Raw genomic sequence first — 20418 nt, forward strand, 5'->3', positions numbered from 1 at the left:
AGTAAAAAATTTACTTTCGGCGAAACCGAAAGTCAAACGAAAGTAAAAAAATTACTTTAGGCCGAAACCGAAAGTTACAATTTTTTACTTTCGGCCGAAACCGAAAGTAAACCGAAGGCTAAAAATTAACTTTCGGCCGAAACCGAAAGTAAACCGAAAGTTAACTTTTTGGCTTCGGCCGAAACAGAAACTATGCCGAAAGAAGCCATTTGCCAACTTTCGGCGCCAAAAACGAAACCGAATTTCGATCGGCCTCTAGTGGGTGGTGGTAGTAGTGGGTGGTGGTAGTAGCGGTGGGTGGTGGTGGTAGTAGTGGGTGGTAGTAGTGGGTGGTGGTTGTAGTGGGTGGTGGTAGTAGTGGGTGGTAGTGGTGGGTGGTGGTAGTGGTGGGTGGTAGTAGTCGGTGGTGGTAGTAGTGGGTGGTACTGGTGGGTGGTTGTGGTAGTAGTAGCGGTGGTCATAATGAAGTGACGACGTATCTGTGAATCGACGTACAAGAGGGAGACGTAAATCGAGAGTATTACTGGATTCGCACAGAGACCTATAGACCCACAGATACCCATAGACTCACGTAGAGACCCATAGACTCACATGGAGGCTCTCTCACTCAGCCAACCACCCACACAACCACCCACCCACCCACTCACCCACTCACTCACCCACTCACCCACCCACTCACTCACCCACCCACTCACCCACTCACTCACCCACCCACCCACTCACCCACCCACTCACTCACTCATCCACCCACTCACCCACTCACCCACCATTGCTACAGGGCACCCCACTCCTCACGCTGCTGCACTGCAAAATATTCCTCTCCTCCCAACATCCTCAACATCATCCCCATCATCATCCCCATCATCATCACCCTCATCACCATCCTCATAATCGCCATCCTCATCACCACCACCATCATCACCACCATCATCCCCATCATCCCCATCATCACCACCATCACCACCATCACCACCATCATCACCATCATCACCATCATCATCACCACCGCTACCATCGTCTCTTCGCGCCCCCACGTCAAATACAAAATCCTCGCCCGGTTCAAGAGCCTCCTCCTCCCCCCCTCAATCCTCCTCCTCTTCCTCCTCCTCTTCCTCCCCCTCTCCCCCCACGTGTCTCTGGAGGCGTCGTCCCCCCTCAAGGCGCCGCGCACTCCCCCACGTGCAGCCGCAGCACCCCGCGGCTGTGCAGCGCCAGCAGCTCCAGGAACTCGTGGGGCATCGAGTGGCGCCGGTTGGGCTTCTGGTCGTCGTAGTAGTGGTGCGTCAGCTCCACCCCCGCACCGCCCGCCCCGGGCGGGACTGCCCGGTCGAACGGCCAGAAGCCGTAGACATGCACCTCGTCACACAGGTCCATGGCCACGCTCGTCTGGGGGGGGGGGGCGGGGGAGTTGGGGGAGTTTGGGGGGGGGGGAAGAGGTGAAGACGTTGGGGGGGGGGGGGGGGGGAATCGCACGCGTGGAGAAGGAGAGACACGGAGAGATGAAAGGGAGACAAAGGTGGTGGTGTTGGGGGTGGGGTGTAGATGTGGGGAGATGGATGGAGACACGGGGAGACAAGGTGGAGAGAGAGAGTGCGATGTGAAGTTGCTGGGAGACGCAGTGGAGATGCTGGGAGACGCAGGGTGTGTGGGGGGGGGGATGAGGGTGGGGGAGGGAGGCTGACCATCATGAGCCCCGAGGAGGGTCGCGGCTCGTTCACCCCCTGGCCCTTCCAGAAGCGTGCGATGGCCCTCATGTAGTCGGGGTTGAAGAAGGCGACCCTCTGCTGCGCTCCAAAGTCCTCCAGCGTGAAGGCGAGCTGCAGGCGGACACACACACACACAGGGACACGTGACACAGAGACGTGGACACGTGGACACAGACGGACACGTGGACAGACGGATATATGGACAAAGAGAGAGACGGATGGATGATCGGGTGGATGGGCAGGCATTCAGTGTATATGTGTGTCTAGGTGAGTGGGTGAGTGAGGCAGGAGGTGAGTGCATGAGTGAATGAGTGACTGCTGCGTGTGAGTGAGTGTGTGAGTGTCCGTGTGTGAGTGAGTGTCTGTGAGTATGTGAGTCTATGTCTGTGTGTCTGTGTAAGTGAGTGAGTGTGTGTGTAAGTGTTGGTGAGTCTGTATAAGTGAGTGTGTGTGAGTGTCGTTGAGTGATTGGTCGACTCAGCCTCAAATGAGTACCTGGTGCAATGTGTAATCATCGCCACTAGGGAGACAAAGGCGGCCGGGTGTGGTGTGGGCTACCCACTCCCTCGTGTGCCGTGCCGTCCTTAATAGGTGCTTGCTAACAACACTTGCTCCTACAGTCTGTTAAGGCTATACGGTGGGTCTTTGTGAGTGAATGGGTGTGAGTGTCTGTGTGAGTGTCTGCGTATAGGTGCTCGCTAACAGAACTTGCCCCAACAATGTATTAATGGCTATACGGGAGGTATTTGTCTTTAATCTTGATTTGAAGCTTTCGTGACTGCAGGAATCCATACACAAGCAATCATCAGCAGGTGGGGTTTTCCACCCGATGACGATTGCTTGTGTTGCAATCAAAGCGTCGTGATTTGTTTATAATTTATTTCTAACTACGTGACTTTACCGAAAAAACCAAAGAGTATTTATCTTTGTGTGTGTCTGTGTGTGAGTGATTGTCTGTGTGAGTGTGTGTCTGTCTGTGTGAGTGTCTGTGTGTGTGTCTGTGTGAGTCTCTGTGTGAGTGAGTGTGTGTATGAGTGAGTGTGTGTATGAGTGAGTGTGTGTATGAGTGAGTGGGTGTGTGAGTGTCTGTCTATGTGAGTGAGTGTGTGTGTGAGTGTCTGTGTGAGTGTGTGTGTGAGTGAGTATGTGAGTGAGTGGGTGTGTGAGTGTCTGTGTCTGTGTGAGTGAGTGTCTGTGTGACTGTCTGGGTGAGTGAGTGTGTGAGTGTGTGTGTGTCTGTGTGAGTGAGTGCCTGTGTGAGCGAGTGTGTGTGCGAGTGTGTGAGTAAGTGGGTGTGTGTGAGTGTGTGAGTAAGTGGGTGTATGAGTATCTGTGTGTGTGAGTGTCTGGCACAAGCGTCGTGGTGACGTCACCGCCACTTAGTGGCGAATGGCGGTTGTTGTTGTTGTTGTTGAGTGTCTGTGTGAGTGATTGTATTCGTACCCTCATCGCAATCGGCGTTAGGGCTGCGAACGAGAACCCAGACACCAGGATGATGGTGTCTTTATACTCCGCCATCTCCTTCACAAACGGCTGCCGCCGGAAATTCAGCGACTGGAATCTGCACAGACACAGACAAAGGTCACCCGTGTAGCCTCCACTGGCTGTTGGGGGCAAGTGCCGTTTGCGAGCACCTCATGGCAGGCCAGTAGAGCCTTCCTATGGCGAAGTGATGTGGCCTGAAACCACGGCAGTAGCTGATGCTTGATTTTTTGTTACACATCGCACTGGGTAATTGATGCAGTAATTTTAGCTGTGACGGTCCCACCTGATGACGGAGACTTGTGTTGCCTCCGAAACGTCGTGATTTATTAATTTATTTCCATTATTACTTTTATTAACTTTGAATTTTATTGTTTACCTACGTGACTTTACCGAAAAAAACCTAACAATAGGAATCCCTGCAGTCACGAAAGCTTCAAATCTAGAATTAATCGTTTTAAGTCTGAGTCGACCTATTGGGAGTCCCGGGACCAGTTCAGATATTCGCCACTCGTCGTCGGCGGTGGCCGTGCGCAAGAATAGAACTCGGGTCGCCGGGTTCGTGGTGGAGAGCGCTTGACCTCTGCACCACCGCTCCCCATGCGGGGGTTCAGTACAGCCAGAGACAAAGATCCCCCCGTGTCGCCTCAACAGACTTTTTTGTACGATTGGAACCTCATTTGCCAGTAAAAAATATGATAATTGTTTTTTTACCCTTCTATCTGGCAACAAAACTGACACCTTTTTACAAGGAGTCATGTTTACATAGACCACAATACCTGCAGTCATAATGCAAACAAAAAACATAACTCTGATAATATGCACTGTCCTTGAAGTTGATTGGTCCACACCCGAGACAGCTTTCCTTAGAGCCTAGTCTCACATGGGTTGGACCAGATGACGCCAAAAGGCGCACGACAGTGCATATTATTAGAGTTATGTTTTTTGTTTGCATTATGACTCCAGGTATTGTGGTCTATGTAAACATGACTCCTTGTAAAAAAGGTGTCAGTTTTGTTGCCAGATAGAAGGGTAAAAAAACAATTATCAGACTTTTTTGTGTTGGGGGGAGGCAAGTACTCTTAGTGAGCACAGGCCAGCGCAGCGCTCCGATCGCCGAGTGATGTTGGCCTGAGAAACAAAAACCAAACAAAAAAAACCCCACACACTCATCTGCCTCTGTCTCCACCTAGTTGGCGATGTTTTTTTTTTCACACACCGCACCGGCTAAACGTCTTAAGGCCGAGTCGACCTAGGCGAGGCCCAGGACCGGTTCAAATATCCCTCCGCTGCTATTCGGTCGCGAGCCCCGCCGCAGCTGCGCCGGGGAAGCTCGTGCCAGGCTAGGTGCACTCAGGCAGGCCCGTCAACTGTGGTGAAATGGTGGAACGATTTGGCTGCTAAATTTCGATTTAAAGCTTTCGTGACTGCAGGGATTCATCTTCTTGGTTCTTTCGGTAAAGTCACGTAGAAGGGAAATAATAAAATAATAAAAATTAAACATTAAATACAATTCTCACGACGTTTCGGCCACAACACAAGCAGCCGTCCTCAGGTGACAGACCTGTTCTTCACCTGATGACGGCTGCTTGCGTTGTAGCCGAAACGTCGTGAGAATTATTTTATTATTTATAATTTTTATTATTTTATTATTTCCCTTCTACGTGACTTTACCGAAACAACCAAGAAGATTTGGCTGCTGCTGGCAGGAAGCTGTAATGACTGCAGGACCCAGGGTGGGGTGGATGGGGAAAGGGAGGTGGGTGGATCGAGAGTCGAGTGGCTCAGCTGACCGCCGTGCTGGGGGAGCTCGTGCCAGGCTAGGTTCACTCCGGTGGGGGGGGGGGGGGGAGCTCTCACTTGTTCACAATGATGGTCGGGTTGGCCGTCACGAGGTTGGTCTTCGAGCCGACGTCCACGGCAAACGCGCCATGCACCGGCGCCAAGTTGCAGCTGCGCCGAGCAGAGGGGGTGCGGGGGGGGGCAGTGGTGCGGGTCAGACGATGTCGCCGCTCGTCTCGTCACACGTTCGCTTTCCCTGGCTAGGAGATGTTAACTACCTCGCCTGGTGTACAGGAGGTCGTGGGTTCGATCCCGACCCTGATGCCTGCTGCTGTATATTTGGAGTTTGCGTGTCACCCTGACGCCTGCTGCTGCATATTTGTAGTTTGCGTGTCTCTCTCATCATCATCACGGTTGCTAGGAGATGTTAACTACCTCGCCTGGTCTACAAGAGGTCGTGGGTTTGATTTCAACCCTGACGCCTGCCGCTGAATATTTGGAGTTTGCGTGTCTCTCTCCCCGTGGTCGCGTGGACTTTTCTCCGGGTTCCTCCGCGTTTTCCCCCCTCCAACATTTAGAGTCAACGCCACGCGTATAGAAGAGTTATTTGGCTGCTGCTCTAAATTTCCACACAGTGATGATGATGACGATGACAATTCCACTTCGTTGAAGCTATCATTTGTGATGGCCAGCTACGTAGCAGCTCAGTGAGGCTTGCTGGTAATACCGGATATCTATATAAAAAAGAGCATTATAGCATTCCTACAATTTTCGATTTAAAGCTTTCGTGACTGCACGGATTCATCTTCTTGGTTCTTTCGGTAAAGTCACGTAGAAGGGAAATAATAAAATAATACAAATAAAACATAATAAAATAATTGTCACGACGTTTCGGCCACAACGCAAGCAGCCGGTTTCGGTCACAACGCAAACAAGACGGCTGCTTGCGTTGTGGCCGAAACGTCGTGAGAATTGTATTTTATTTTGTTTTATTTTTATTAATTTATTATTTCCCTTCTACGTGACTTTACCGAAAGAACCAAGAAGAGGATCCCTACAGTTTAAAATAACTATTCTGATCGTCATGTTCCGAACATTTCGCTAAGCTAGCGTGATGGTATGAAGACATTGCGTTTTATAATTAAATCCACCAGCGGTAGACTAGACGGGCGAATCTTACAGAGAGGTTCCAGGCCCCGAGTCGTCAGTGGAGAGTTCAGCACCGCGGAGAGCTCCGTCAGGGTCCTTGAAGCTGTCCGCGGTGCTGATTGTAACCCGCTGCGCTAACCACTGCGCCACCACTCTGTCGCGTTTGTTGTACCCGGGAAAGCATCGCCGAGTTTGTTGTTGTTACGACGATTGCGTATGTCGTCTTACAATTGAACACGTGCACACACACAAAGACAAATATTCCCCGTGTAGTCTGTAACAGACTGTTGGGGCAACTGCTGTAAGCGAGCACCTATGAAGTCCGGTACTGTGGCACACGAGAGGGTGGGGTGGCCAGCACCACGAGCGGCCGCCTTTGTCTCGCCAGTGACGAGGTTTAAACCCACACACACACAGACAGAGATTCCCCGTATTGCCTGTAACAGACTGTTGCGGCAATTTCTATCAGCGAGCACCTGCGAAGGCCGGCATGGCACACGAGGGGGTGGGTGGCCAGCACCAGGCCCGACCGTCTTTGTCTCCCCAGGAGCGATGTTTACACACCGCACCAGGTACTCATTTGAGGCTGAGTCAACCTAGGGGAGGCCTAGGACCGGTTCAGATAATCGTCGTTGGTGGTGGCCGTGAGCGGGAATTGAACTCGGGTCACCAGTTTCGTGCGCAGCGCGCTAACCGCTACACCACCGCTCCACACACACACACGCACAGTCACACACACACACTCGCACGCATACATTCATTCATTCAACAACAATAACAACAGCCACCATTCCCTAAGTAATTGGTGGTAACGTCACCACGACGATGGTGCAAGGCGAGGTGCACTTTTGAGGCCGTCACGTGAAGTGTGGATGGTTTGCTACTGGCAGGAGGTTACGGGACAGACCCAGGTGCCATAGGTTGACTGACTGAGATGACCAGCAGATGCACCAGCTGTGCATCACACTGTGCCAAATTGCTGCGTTTTAGCTGCCCGGCGCTCTGCTCGTTGTTGTGAGCTTCGATCCTCTGCCCTCCGTTGTTGTTGGAGGGCGACTGCCTTCAACTGCCCAGCAGTGTCCTTCGCGAGCCTCCATAGAGGCCGATCTTGACACCGCTGGTACCGGTCATTGGCAAGTCCACTCAGCTCTACATCCTCCTGTACCGCATCAGCTCCATCTCTTCTCCAGAGCATGTCACTCACTCACTCACTGACTCACTCACTGACTCACTCACTCACTCACTAACTCAACCACTCACCCACTCACTCACCCACCCACCCACTCAATCACTCACTCACTCACCCACTCACCCATCAGTTCCATCTCTTCTCCAGCCCGTGTCACTCCTCACTCACTTACCCACTCACTGACCCACTCCCTCACTCAACTACTCACTCACCCACTCACTCACTCACCCATCAGCTCCATTTCTTCTCTAGCCCGTACTGCACCCGTTTAGCCCCCTCTAGCCAGCCAAACAGAAGCTGTTGGGCATTCGATGGCTCGCCACTCACTCTCACTTTCTCAGTCTCTCACACTCTCTCTCCTTCTCTCGCTCTCCCTTCCTCTGCCTCCACGCCCTATCACCGTATCACAAAGTCGGCCTCGTCTACTCTCCCACTCTTTCAAGTCTCTCCCTCCCTTTCTCTATAGTTCTCTCTCCATTTCTCTCACCCACTCTCCCTGTCTCTCTCCCTCACTCTCACCTTCTCACTCTCTCCCTCTCCCTTCGTCTCTCTCCCCGTCACTCTCACTCACTCTCCCTGTCTCTCTCCCTCACTCTCTCATTCTCCCTTCGTCTCTCTCCCCGTCACTCTCACTCACTCTCCCTGTCTCGTTCCCTCACTCTCTCCTTCTCACTCTTTCCCTCTCCCTTCGTCTCTCTCCCCGTCACTCTCACTCACTCTCCCTGTCTCTCTCCCTCACTCTCTCCTTGTCACTCTCTCCCTCTCCCTTCGTCTCTCTCCCTCCCTACCCCCTCTCCCTCCTCATCTCCTCCCCCTCCTCCCTCTCACCGGATCACGAAGTCGGCTGCGTTGATCTGGGAGCCGCAGGAGCTGTTGGTGAGGATCCCTCCGTTCCCCACGACGGCGCAGCGAGGGTAGCGCCCACTCCGCTCGGGGAACTCCTGCGGCCACATCACCATCATCAGCATCAGCCATCATCATCATCAGCAGCTATCGTCATCATCAGCCATAATCACTCATCTTTATCAATCATCATTATCAGCCAACATCAGTGATCATCATCAACCATCTTCATCATCAGCTATCATCATCATCAGCTATCATCAGCAGCTATCGTCATCATCAGCCATAATCACTCATCGTTATCAGTCATCATTATCAGCCAACATCAGTGATCATCATCAACCATCTTCATCATCAGCTATCATCATCATCAGCTATCATCAGCAGCTATAGTCATCATCAGCCATAATCACTCATCGTTATTCGTCATCATTATCAGCCAACATCAGCCATCATCATCAGCTATCATCATCATCAGCCTCAGCCAACATCAGTGATCATCATCAACCATCTTCATCATTAGCTATCATCAGCCATCATCAGGGATCATCATCATGACATGAGTGGTAGCGCATTCGCCGCTTATTGCAAAGGTTCGCGGTTCGAGACGGGCAGTCCGCCCTGGTTAAGACTGCGGGTGTCATCATCATCACCGCCCACCGCATCATAACACACGGTGGGTGAGCAAGTGGGTGAGCGAGTGAGTGAGCGACAGGGCGAGTGGGAGAGTGGGAAAGCGGGCGAGTGAGAGACTGGGCGAGCGAGTGAGCAAGCGACGGAGCGAGCAAGTGAACGAGCTATAGGGTGAGTGGGAGAGCGAACGAACGAGTGGGAGAGAGGGCGAGTGGGAAAGCGGGCGGGCGAGTGAGCAAGCGATGGAGCGAGTGAGTGAATGAACGATAGGGCGAGTGGGAGAGCGGGTGAGAGTGGGTGAGCGAGCGAGAGGGCGAATGGGAGGGTAGGCGAGCGAGAGTGGGCGAGCGAGCGAGAGGGTGAATGGGAGAGCGGGGTGAGCGAGTGAGAGTGGGCGAGCGAGTGAGCAAGAGGGCGAGCGAGTGAGTGGGCGAGTGGGAGAGTGGGCGAGCGAGTGAGAGTGGGCGAGTGAGCGAGCGAGAGGGCGAGTGGGAGGGTGGGCGAGTGAGAGTGGGCGAGCGAGTGAGCAAGAGGGCAAGCGAGTGAGTGGGCGAGTGGGAGAGTGGGCGAGCCAATGAGCGAGCAAGAGGGCAAGTGGGAGGGTGGGCGAGTGGGCGAGTGGGCGAGCGAGTGAGAGTTGGTGAGCGAGCGAGCGAGAGGGCGAGTGGGAGGGTGGGCGAGCGAGCAGGCGAAGGGGCGAGCAAGCGAGCGAGAAAGCGAGCGAGCGAGTGGGAGAGTGGGAGAGTGGGCGAGCGAGTGAGAGTTGGCGAGCGAGCGAGAGGGCGAGTGAGAGGGTGGGCGAGCGAGCAGGCTAAGGGGCGAGCAAGCGAGCGAGCCAGCACCTTGATGAACATGCCGTGCAGGTTCTTGTCCACTGTGATCGTCTTCTTGCTGGCGTCGTACGTGATGTTGGACTTGACGGGAGAGTTCGTCTGCGTCACTATCACCCGCCCCGCGCCGCCCGTCACGTTCCGGTGACTCTCCCTGCGACGCGGGGAGACACAGTGGGGAGGGGGGGGGAGTCACGAAAAGACGGGGGGTCACGGGAAGAAAGGGGGAGACATTGGGTCACGGGGAGACGTGGGGAGACGGGGGGGGGGGGTCACAGGGGGACACCAGGACCAGGACACACGGGGCGACGCTGGGAGACGGGGAGACACGGGGACATGGACATGGGGCGACGCTGGGAGGGGAGTCACGGGGAGACGGGGGGGGGGGGGTCACAGGGGGACAGGGACACACCGGGACACACGGGGCAACGCTGGGAGACGGGGAAACACGGGGACACGGGGCGACGCTGGGAGGGGAGTCGCGGGGAGACGGGGGATGCGGGGGGTTGTGATGCCGCCACCATGAAGCCGTTCAGCAGGCGCCCCATCTGCGGCCTCGCCACCACCAAGCGACGGAGCCGACCCCACGTCCCCCTCACCTCACCTCACATGAACACACCCGCACGCATCCCCCCCCCCCCCCATAGAGCGGGAAGGGGAGGACACCTGATCGACCGGTTTTTATCCGAGAAACCCTTATCGGGATTAACTCTCACGGTTTCCGGCGATCAGGGAATTGGATGACCTCCCCGACGCTACGTTGCACCGCGGCGCTGCGACCCGCCTTAATATGGTGTGGCCGCGGCGAAGGGCATTCGGCCACCACGGTTGAAACGCATCCCCCACACACACCCCCCCCCCATGCGTCGACGAGGCCAGCAGGGGAAGGACGGGACAGCATGAGTAGCAGGACCGCAGGGGCTCTTGCGCATAGTCGCGGAAGGTTGGGATAGTTGCGCTTGAGCGCAAAGGCACAATTGTTAAGGAGGATAAATAGGGAGCGCAAAGGGGAAATCGCTCTCTTGACTCCAGCACCAGGCGACACCACGAGCTCCAGCCCAGCGACCCGGACGTCCGTGAGACGCACCGCGGTACACTGCGAGGAGGAGATCAACGGACCGCCGTGAGCACCTAACAGTGAGTACGAAGGTGAATTGAAATCAAAGCCGATAAATAGAGAATAGATTCAGGGGTGGTAGAATAGGCCGGCCTCGTCGACTTATACTGATCAAACATCAATTACCAGGTAGCAGATAATAAATCATTAATAGCGAAGCGTGGCCTCGCGCGATCTTGTCGAGCAGTGTGAGCGTGTGGGTGCGTGGGTGTACACAGTGGTTCGCCACGTGAGTGAGCGCTGCGCGGAGCTGAGCGCGCGGGTGCGCGTGTGTACACAGTGGTTCGCCACATGAGTGAGCGCTGCGCAGAGCTGAGCGCGTGGGTGAGCGTGTGTACACAGTGGTTCTGTAGTGCTGCGGCTCGCCTCGGGGGAGCGCTGCGCGGAGCGGTGCGAGAGTGGGTGTCGCGTGTGTTCACTCCGTGTGTGATACAGGTGCGCGATCATAACGCGAGTGTTCGGTGGTGAGTGAGTGCCGCGGAGAGCTGTGTGCGTGAGTGCGCATGCGTTCGTTACGTGTCGGATACGGATGCGCATTGGTAACGTGGTTATTCGACGTGGAGGCGAGTGCCGCACAGGGCTATAGACGGGCACACGCTCGCAGTGTGCGAGAGCTGTACGTAGCGGTGTAAAGAGGGGGAGTGTGGCGTTTGATTGATGATGCTGTGCGCACGTATGCTCGCAGCGTGGGAGCGCGGCGCGAGGCTGTAACAGTAGGGGCGTCGCGTTCGAATGCCGGCGAAACCGTAGCGGGTAATAGGGAGGTGGGGGTAACGTAAACGGAATAGGGGACGCAGGCAGGAGGGACCCCGGGGGCCAACGGCCCCCACAGGGTCACAGGGGGACAGGGACACACCGGGACACACGGGGCGACGCTGGGAGACACGAGGACATGGGGACACGGGGCGACGCTGGGAGGGGAGTCGCGGGGAGACGCCATTGTCAGTGGCGGATTCCTAACGCAGTCCTGGGCCTCTCCCAAAATCGCCGCGGCTGCAGCCGGAGTCACCGTTGGCGCGCTGCGTAAACAGCGGCACTGCACTGGGGACAGACACGGGCGTGGCGGTGCTGGCCACCCAAACACCCAATCGCCCACCCACCCGTATACCGTGCCGGCCTTAATAGGCGCTCGCTAACAGCAGCAGCAGTAGCGTCTCCCACCCACACCCCCCACACACCCCACCCGCACCCCCCACCGTGCACTCACTGGAAGTGGAGCGTGGCGGAGACATTGGGGGCCCAGGGGCAGTCGCGGACCCCCTTGGCATCGCTCACGACGCTCTGCTCGTTGAACCTGCGACGCACAAAGACAAAGGTTCCCCACACACACACACACATGTGTAGCCTTAACGGGCTGTTGGGCCAAGTGCCGTGAGCAGGTTGAACCTATGAAGGACCGAGCGGCACACGAGGGGGGGGAAGGGTGAGCAGCACCACGCCAGGCCGCCTTTGTCTCCCCACTGGCGATGATGTTTACTACACACCGCACCAGTACTCATTTGAGGCTGAGTCAACCTAGGAGAGGCCCAGGACCGGTTCAGAAAATCGTCACCGGTGTCGGCCGTGAGCTGGAGTGGAACTCGGGTTCTCCTGCAGGTGAAGGAGGTGGGGGGATCATCATCATCATCGGCGGCGGCGGCGGTGGCTGTGTGGAGCCACGTGATCGCAACGGGGCGCGCGTTTGGACTTGCTCCAGGCGATGTATCGCTGCGGTGCATTGGCACGCGACGACGAGCCATCGTTTGCGATGGCCAGGTGGCTTCCGAGAGAAGAAGTTAACACCGCAGGGGGAAAATATAGATATTTTGCCACTGGCAAAGGAGGTCTCATAGTGTATATGCTTACCCCGAGCTCTCAATACTCTGATAGTGTGCTGTCTTTGAGTTGTACGCCTTTTGGCGTCATCTGGTCCAACACCAATGGAGACTAGGCTCTAAGAAAAGCCGTCTCGGGTGTGGACCAATCAACTTCAAGGACAGTGCATATCATTATCATTATCAGAGTTGTTTCTTTTTGTTTGCATTTTGACTGCTTGTGTTGTGGTTATTGCAAACATGATGCCTTGTATAAAGGTGTCAGTTTTTGTATCAGTTGAAAGGGTAAAAACCTATTACTATATTTTGCCACTGGTAAAGGAGGTCTCATAGTGTTAACCGCAGGGGGCTTTAGCTGGTGAGATCTAAAAAAAGGTGTTTTTATTGGTATATATATTTTTAAAGTGATTTGTTTACCTTTACTTTACACTCCTGTCGTTTGTTTATATTGTTTGTTTGTTGTGAGTAATGCGGCTCCTGCCATATACATTTACACTTGATGATGACAATGATAAACCCACTTCGTTGAGCTATCACTTGCGATAGGCAGGATCGCTTCTGAATAAAGAGCTAAAGAGCGGTTCTGTGGGGCCTTATCTGGTAACGTAACAAGTTGAGTGTAGTTCAGGATCTTAGCTTCCGACCCTGACGCCTGCTGCTGTATATTTGGAGTTTGCGTGTCTCTCTTTTTTTTCTAATGCTCGGTGTAGTCGGCACTTTGCTTCGTTCATCATTTGTTTTTTTTTAATGCTTTGCTTTATGTAAACCCCACCCCCTTTTTAAATGAAAGATTTCACAATAGATATCACGCTCTGCTCTCTTTAACCCCGTCCCTCTCTCTCTACCTCCCCTCTCTCTATCCCCCCTCTCTCCCTACTCCATGTCTATGTTCCCTCTATGTTTTCTCTCTCTCTCCCCGTGGTCGCATAGATTTTCGTCCAGGTCCTCCGGTTTTCCCCCCTCCACGTTATAGAATCAACATCACGCGTTTGAGTCCAGTGGTTCGTAACCTTCATACTGCAGCCTTGCACCACTTTGTTTCTCAGTCGTAAAAAAAAAGTACAATGTTAATAACCACAGAGGGTGTTGATGAAACAAAGTAATCTTCTTGGTTCTTTCGGTAAAGTCACGTAGAAGGGAAATAATAAAATAATAAAAATAAAACATAATAAAATACAATTCTCACGATGTTCCGGCCACAACGCAAGCAGCCGTCCTCAGGTGAAGAACAGGTCTGTCGGAAAGACAGCGTCTGAAAGAACCAAGAAGATGAATCCCTGCAGTCACGAAAGCTTTAAACTGAAAAGAAACCAAGTAAGTTGTAACTTAACGTGTATCGATAATTCTCGCACCCCCCCAGGGGATGCGTGATGCACCCCAGGTTAAGAAACACCGGCTTAGAGCATTTGGCTGCTGCTATGAATGTCCACACTTGATGATGATGACGAGCCCACGACGTTGAGCTATCGTTTGCGATGGCAGGTCGCTTCGTTAAAAAAAAAAAGTTCATCACTAGACATAAAGAGCTTCATAGCTCATCGGATTCCTCCAGTGTTAATAAACATTATGATTCTGAAGGGCGGGGGGGGGGGGGAACCACTCACCTCCTCGGAATCCCTCGCTTGACGATGCTGCTGAAGAGCTCCGTGCAGGCCGCGTTCATCACGACCTTCGCCAGCGTCGTGGCGTTGCTGCACAGAGGAGGGCAGCAGCAGAGGCGCAGGCCCATCGAGCCCGTCTGTGTGAGTCTATGAGTCTCTGTGTGAGTTTATGGGTCTCTGTGTGAGTCTATGAGTCTCTGCGTGAGTCTATGAGTCTCTGTGTGAGTCTATGAGTCTCTGTGTGAGTCTATGGGTCTCTGTGTGAGTCTATGAGTCTCTGCGTGAGTCTATGGGTCTCTGTGTGAGTCTATGGGTCTCTGTGTGAGTCTATGAGTCTCTGTGTGAGTCTATGAGTCTCTGTGTGAGTCTATGGGTCTCTATGTGAGTCTGTGAGCCTCTGTGTGAGTCTATGAGTCTCTGTGTGAGTCTATGGGTCTCTATTTGAGTCGATGGGTCTCTGTGTGAGTCTATGAGTCTCTGTGTGAGTCTATGAGTCTCTGTGTGAGTCTATGGGTCTCTATGTGAGTCTGTGAGCCTCTGTGTGAGTCTATGAGTCTCTGTGTGAGTCTATGGGTCTCTATTTGAGTCGATGGGTCTCTGTGCGAGTCTGAGTCTCTGTGTGAGTCTATAAGTCTCTGTGTGAGTCTCTGGGTCTATGTGAGTCTATGAGCCTCTGTGTGAGTCTATGAGTCTCTGTGTGAGTCTATGCTCATAAGTACCCTGTGAGTAACCCGGTGAGTACCTGTGTCCCGTAAGTACCCCGTGACGACCTGTGTTCCATGAGTTCCTTGTGTGTACCTGTGTGTACACTGTGTGTGCACCCTGTGTGTACCTGTGTGTACCTGTGTGTGTACCCTGTGTGTGTACCTTCTGAACTAAAGAATGAACGGGGCGTGGGAGCGTGGCGGTGAGGTGTGGGAAGCTGTAAGCCCCAGGATACTTTGGGCTCGCCTTCCAATCAACCGGAGGCGAGGAGTGGTGGTCGTGGTTACTTATGCCCCCACCGAAGACGAACATCCGTGGAGGGATGCAGGCAAAGCCGATGAGTCAGATGCCTTCTATGACCTCCTGTCACAGGGACAGAGTCATCTTGTTGGGTGACTTCAATGCTCGAGTTGGTCATGATGCTGGCACCTGGTCTGGAGTAATTGGAAGGCATGGGCAAGATCAGCTCAATAACAACGGTAGGAGGCTGCTAGGTTTTTGTGCAGCCAATGGGCTTGTAATTACCAACACGCTCTTCCGGCATCGGCGCATCCACACAACATCATGGATGTGTAGTGGTGGTGTTGACGTGCGCCGACTGTGACAGTGATGGATCACGGGGCGGCGCGGGGTGCGGGGTTGGGCACGCGTTGTGGGCGTGGTGTGGACGCGCGCGCCGGGAGTGACAGATGACGGGGCGGCGCGGCGTGGGTGGTGAGGCACGATGAGATGTGGGAAAACAGGATCGTAGCCAGCGCCCAGCGATTGGTCGAATAAGTGGGTGCTCGCAGCGACGTCCGCAGGTGGGGTATAAAGGGGGACGCGCGAGAGCACTCGGGGAGAGTTACCCAGTTGAAGACCCGAAGACGGAGCTGAAGACCTAGTGCCCCGAGACCCCTAGTCCCGCCGTCCTTGTGGGGACCGGGGCCCTGTGTGGCTCGGAGGCGAGGCTGTGGGACCCGGGGTCCGACGCCCCCGTGGGTCGGGCTGGGGACCCACAGTCGAGACGGATACCCCGGGCAGGGAGTGTCCCGAGTAGCTCAGTGGCGTTAGTCGCCGAGTAGCTAAGTGGATGTTGGTCATCCGAGTAGCTCAGTGGCGTTAGTCGCCGAGTAGCTAAGTGGGTGTTTGTCACCCGAGATACTAAGTGGATGTTGGTCATCCGAGTAGCTCAGTGGGCGTTAGTCGCCAAGTAGCTAAGTGGGTGTTTGTCACCCGAGATACTAAGTGGGTGTTTGTCACCCGAGATACTAAGTGGGTGTTTGTCACCCGAGATACAAAGTAGGTGTTAGTCACCTGTGAACGAGTTTGATAAAATAAAGAGTGTGTTACCCGTGAAGTCGTCTCCCGCCGAGTTACTACATTACAACTGGCGTCAGAAGTAAACCTGTCTTCAAGAAGTATGGACACGAGGAAGACTACCCGTACCCACGAGCGAGGTCGGGACGACGACGGCGTACCGGGGACACCAACCTCGGGAGGAGAGGACGAGGAGTTGCCGCCGATGCAGCACTTCGCGGTGATGGCCGACGCTCCGCTTGCCTCCGACACCAGCCTCCAGGACGCGCACTCCCGGTTGGCGGAGTTGCTACTCGCCGCCGCCGCTGTCTTGGCCGACATCTCCGTTCCGGCGAGCGGAAAAACGGCTGCGGGGTTGGTGGAGGAAGCGACGTTGGAGGAATCCCGCCAAAAGGCGCTTCGCGCCAAAAGTCTGGAAGTTGCCGCCGTTTTTGGGGGGCCGCCACCGATTGGCGGGAAAGACGGACGCCACGTGGCCGGACACCTCCGCTCAGCGCAGCCCACGTCATCAGCGCGCGCCGGAGCTCTCCATTTTGCGCCTGACAACCGAGCCGACATTTTACACAACTACAGCGGAGCGCGGGAAAATCTCTCCGACGTCGACGACGATCGGGTCCTCCAGCAAAGATTGCCCGCGCTGTCGGCGTTCAAGGCGGATGGGGGCGACTGGGGAGCCTTCCAACGAAGGTTCCTCGCTCATCAGGAGATGTCGGGGTGGTCCGACACCACTGCCCTGCGTGCGTTGCCAGCGATGCTTGACGACGACGCGCTTGCAGCCTTCACATCTGCTGCAAGGTCGTCCCGCTCTACGCTCCAGGCCGCACTACACCTGATGGCGAAGGTGTTCGGGCCGCCCTCCACGTGTCGCCACCAGTTCTACGATCGGCGGAAGGTGGCTGGAGAAACGACGCTCGCCTATCGCACGGCACTACTCGCCTTGGCGGACGCAGCTTTTCCCCGCATGGATAAGGAGGGGAAGGACGCCATGGTGACGGAGCAGCTGCTGGCGTTGGCCCACGAGTTGGGGGTCCCCATCAATGTGGCGGACGAGATGGATATCTGCTCCCTGGCGATCGCCACGAGCATTCACGCGTACGAGGTCCTCAAACGCAAGCCGGGGGTCGTCTGCAAATGGGCGGGGAACGCGGCACTGGCCGCCACGATCGCCGAACCTCAGCCAGCTGCGGATCAGGAGCAGGCCTTCGCTGCATCGCGTCCGGGGGAGTGGAGAACGGGAGGTTGTTCGCCCACACGTTCACCCCGCAAGCTGGAGCAACCGAAACCTACGACGTCCGTCGTCTGCTACAACTGCGGCCTTCGGGGTCACGTCGCAGCCGGGTGCCGGGCCCCGCGTCAGCGCGCCACAGGACCACGTCGGGACGACGACCAGGGCCACAAGTCATCCCAACAAAACCCGGTGCCTCGGGCTTGACGGCTGCTGACCGTCGGGAGCCTGAACCCCGGGGCACGCACGGGTCCTCGATGCCTGGCCGATGTCTTCCTGAACCGCCGGCACCACCGGACGTTCAACCGCGTCTGGTGCCGTACGACGGACCGGCAAGGCGGACTCGGGCTAGGGCTCAACAATTTTCATGAAGACGTTTTTTCTCTACACCGAGCTCGCCCGGTGTTCCCCTCTGCCGGGGTAATGTCCCGTTGTAGGGACGCTCGGAAAAAAGGGGACACTGCACGAGTCGAAAGAAACATTTTTTTTTTTCCATTTATTTTCCTTTCTGCATACACATTGCTATTGTCACTCGCCGGTTTGTATATATTGTTCTATTGTCGCGGTGGCATTGGTTGATGGTTGCGGATGGTAGTGTTCGTGTCGTGTTGTGTTGTTACGTTAGTTGTTGTTCTTGTTGTTGTGTTGTGTTACGGGGCACACAGGGCGGTTTGTATATTTTTATAGCAGCCGGGTCGGCTGCGAGCTATGTGGTAGGGGGTGATGTAGTGGTGGTGTTGACGTGCGCCGACTGTGACAGTGATGGATCACGGGGCGGCGCGGGGTGCGGGGTTGGGCACGCGTTGTGGGCGTGGTGTGGACGCGCGCGCCGGGAGTGACAGATGACGGGGCGGCGCGGCGTGGGTGGTGAGGCACGATGAGATGTGGGAAAACAGGATCGTAGCCAGCGCCCAGCGATTGGTCGAATAAGTGGGTGCTCGCAGCGACGTCCGCAGGTGGGGTATAAAGGGGGACGCGCGAGAGCACTCGGGGAGAGTTACCCAGTTGAAGACCCGAAGACGGAGCTGAAGACCTAGTGCCCCGAGACCCCTAGTCCCGCCGTCCTTGTGGGGACCGGGGCCCTGTGTGGCTCGGAGGCGAGGCTGTGGGACCCGGGGTCCGACGCCCCCGTGGGTCGGGCTGGGGACCCACAGTCGAGACGGATACCCCGGGCAGGGAGTGTCCCGAGTAGCTCAGTGGCGTTAGTCGCCGAGTAGCTAAGTGGATGTTGGTCATCCGAGTAGCTCAGTGGCGTTAGTCGCCGAGTAGCTAAGTGGGTGTTTGTCACCCGAGATACTAAGTGGATGTTGGTCATCCGAGTAGCTCAGTGGGCGTTAGTCGCCAAGTAGCTAAGTGGGTGTTTGTCACCCGAGATACTAAGTGGGTGTTTGTCACCCGAGATACTAAGTGGGTGTTTGTCACCCGAGTTACAAAGTAGGTGTTAGTCACCTGTGAACGAGTTTGATAAAATAAAGAGTGTGTTACCCGTGAAGTCGTCTCCCGCCGAGTTACTACATTACAGATGCATGCCGGGTCCAAGCAAGAACATCTGCTGGACTACATAGTGACGGACCAGCGGATGCGAGCCCATGTCCTTGACACCAGGACCTACCGTGGAGCTGATCTGCCCTCTGACCATCGACTAGTCATCTGTAAGATGCGCCTGCCATTCTTCCACTCCGGTGGTGGGTGTACACCCAGGACCCCATTCAAACCAAAAGTGGCCTGGTCTCAGCTAGCTGATGAAAGTTGTAAGCGAGAATTTCATCATCGCTTGCAGCTGGGGTTGGCATCGTCCCCCACTCCTCCTGATGTCGAGGGTAAATGGGCGAGGTTTTGGACTGCGACTCATGCAGCTGCAATGGCTGCTTTGGGTACGCGGTCCGGACCTCCCCAGAAACCCTGGCTGACAGAGGAGGTGTTCAGGTTAGTTGAGAAAAAGCGACAGGCCCACTCTCATCGGCTACAGCATCCCACGTCAGAGAATGAGGAGGTTTACCGCAGCCTTCGCTCGGCGGTTCGGAGAGCCGTAAGGCGCTGCAAGGATGGGTGGTGGTCGCGGGTTGCTGAGGAGATGGAATCTTCCTCAGTGTTCCGCGATCACAAATCGCTATTTAATTCCATCAAAAAAGTAACCTGCAGCACCACACCTATTACTATCATTATGGGAAAAAACGGTGATCCAATCTCCGACCCCCAGGAACAGGTTTGCAGATTTTCTGAACATTTCCGTGACGTCCTGGGGGAGGGGAAATCTCTCAACCAGGAAAACATCATGGCACAAAGTGGGGATAACCCTGCTGAGTCTGCGGTGCCTCAAATATTGGAAGAGGTCACCCCCTGTGAGTTGCTGGCTGAGGTGCCATCTGTTGAGGAAGTACTGAAGGCGATCCGGAGTCTGAGACCAGGAAAGGCACCGGGCAGAGATGATCTCCCAAGCGAAATGCTGAGGAAGGGTGGCGTTTGTGCACAGACTGCCCTATATGACATCATAACAACAGTCTGGACCACTGGACGGGTTCCGTAGGATTGGAAGGGTGCCCTGCTGGTCCCCCTCTTTAAGAAGGGGGACCGCACAGACTGTAACAACTACAGGGGCATCTCACTCTTCAGTGTGCCGGGACAGGTCCTGGCAAGGATTATTCAACATCGCCTTGCTAGGCACGCTGAGGAGGGGCTTGCGGAGCCCCAATGCGGTTTCAGGAAAGGGCAGTCCTGCACAGATGCCATATTTTCTGTCCGTCTGCTACAGCAGAGGTGTAGGGAATTCCAACAAGACCTACATCTCTGCTTTATTGACCTGTCAAGGCCTATGATACCATTAGTAGGCCTGGGCTCTGGGTTGTTCTTCGTGCTTTCGGAGTCCCTGACCCTCTGCTCACGATCATTAAGGACCTTCATGATGTGAGCGGGTCTGGTTAAAACTACGTGGCCGGGAGTCAGAGCCTTTCCCTGTACACCTTGGGGTGCGGCAGAGATGTCCTCTGGCTCCCACATTATTTAACATCTAGTTTGACCGCGTAGTTCGTGAAGCCTTCAATAG

The 20418-nt window shown here is 55.0% G+C and overlaps 1 protein-coding gene across 1 annotated transcript in view; it reads right to left on the reverse strand.

Annotated features, from left to right (window-relative positions):
* Nucleotides 1–1098: 1098 nt before the first annotated feature.
* LOC144735751 (alpha-2,8-sialyltransferase 8E-like) overlaps nt 1099–20418 on the reverse strand; it is a 53590-nt gene continuing 34270 nt past the window's right edge. Inside the window, exons 4-11 of the mRNA XM_078618252.1 lie at nt 14150–14236; nt 11939–12025; nt 9627–9768; nt 8137–8249; nt 5049–5141; nt 3150–3267; nt 1683–1817; nt 1099–1386 (exon numbers count right to left, since the gene is read on the reverse strand). Coding sequence (XP_078474378.1) covers nt 1156–1386; nt 1683–1817; nt 3150–3267; nt 5049–5141; nt 8137–8249; nt 9627–9768; nt 11939–12025; nt 14150–14236 — 1006 coding nt within the window. The 3' untranslated portion in view covers nt 1099–1155. The remainder of the gene's footprint in view (nt 1387–1682; nt 1818–3149; nt 3268–5048; nt 5142–8136; nt 8250–9626; nt 9769–11938; nt 12026–14149; nt 14237–20418) is intronic.

Source organism: Lampetra planeri, chromosome 57 (genome assembly GCF_965212315.1).
Source record: "Lampetra planeri chromosome 57, kcLamPlan1.2.h2, whole genome shotgun sequence".
NCBI classification, from domain to species: Eukaryota; Metazoa; Chordata; class Hyperoartia; order Petromyzontiformes; family Petromyzontidae; genus Lampetra; species Lampetra planeri.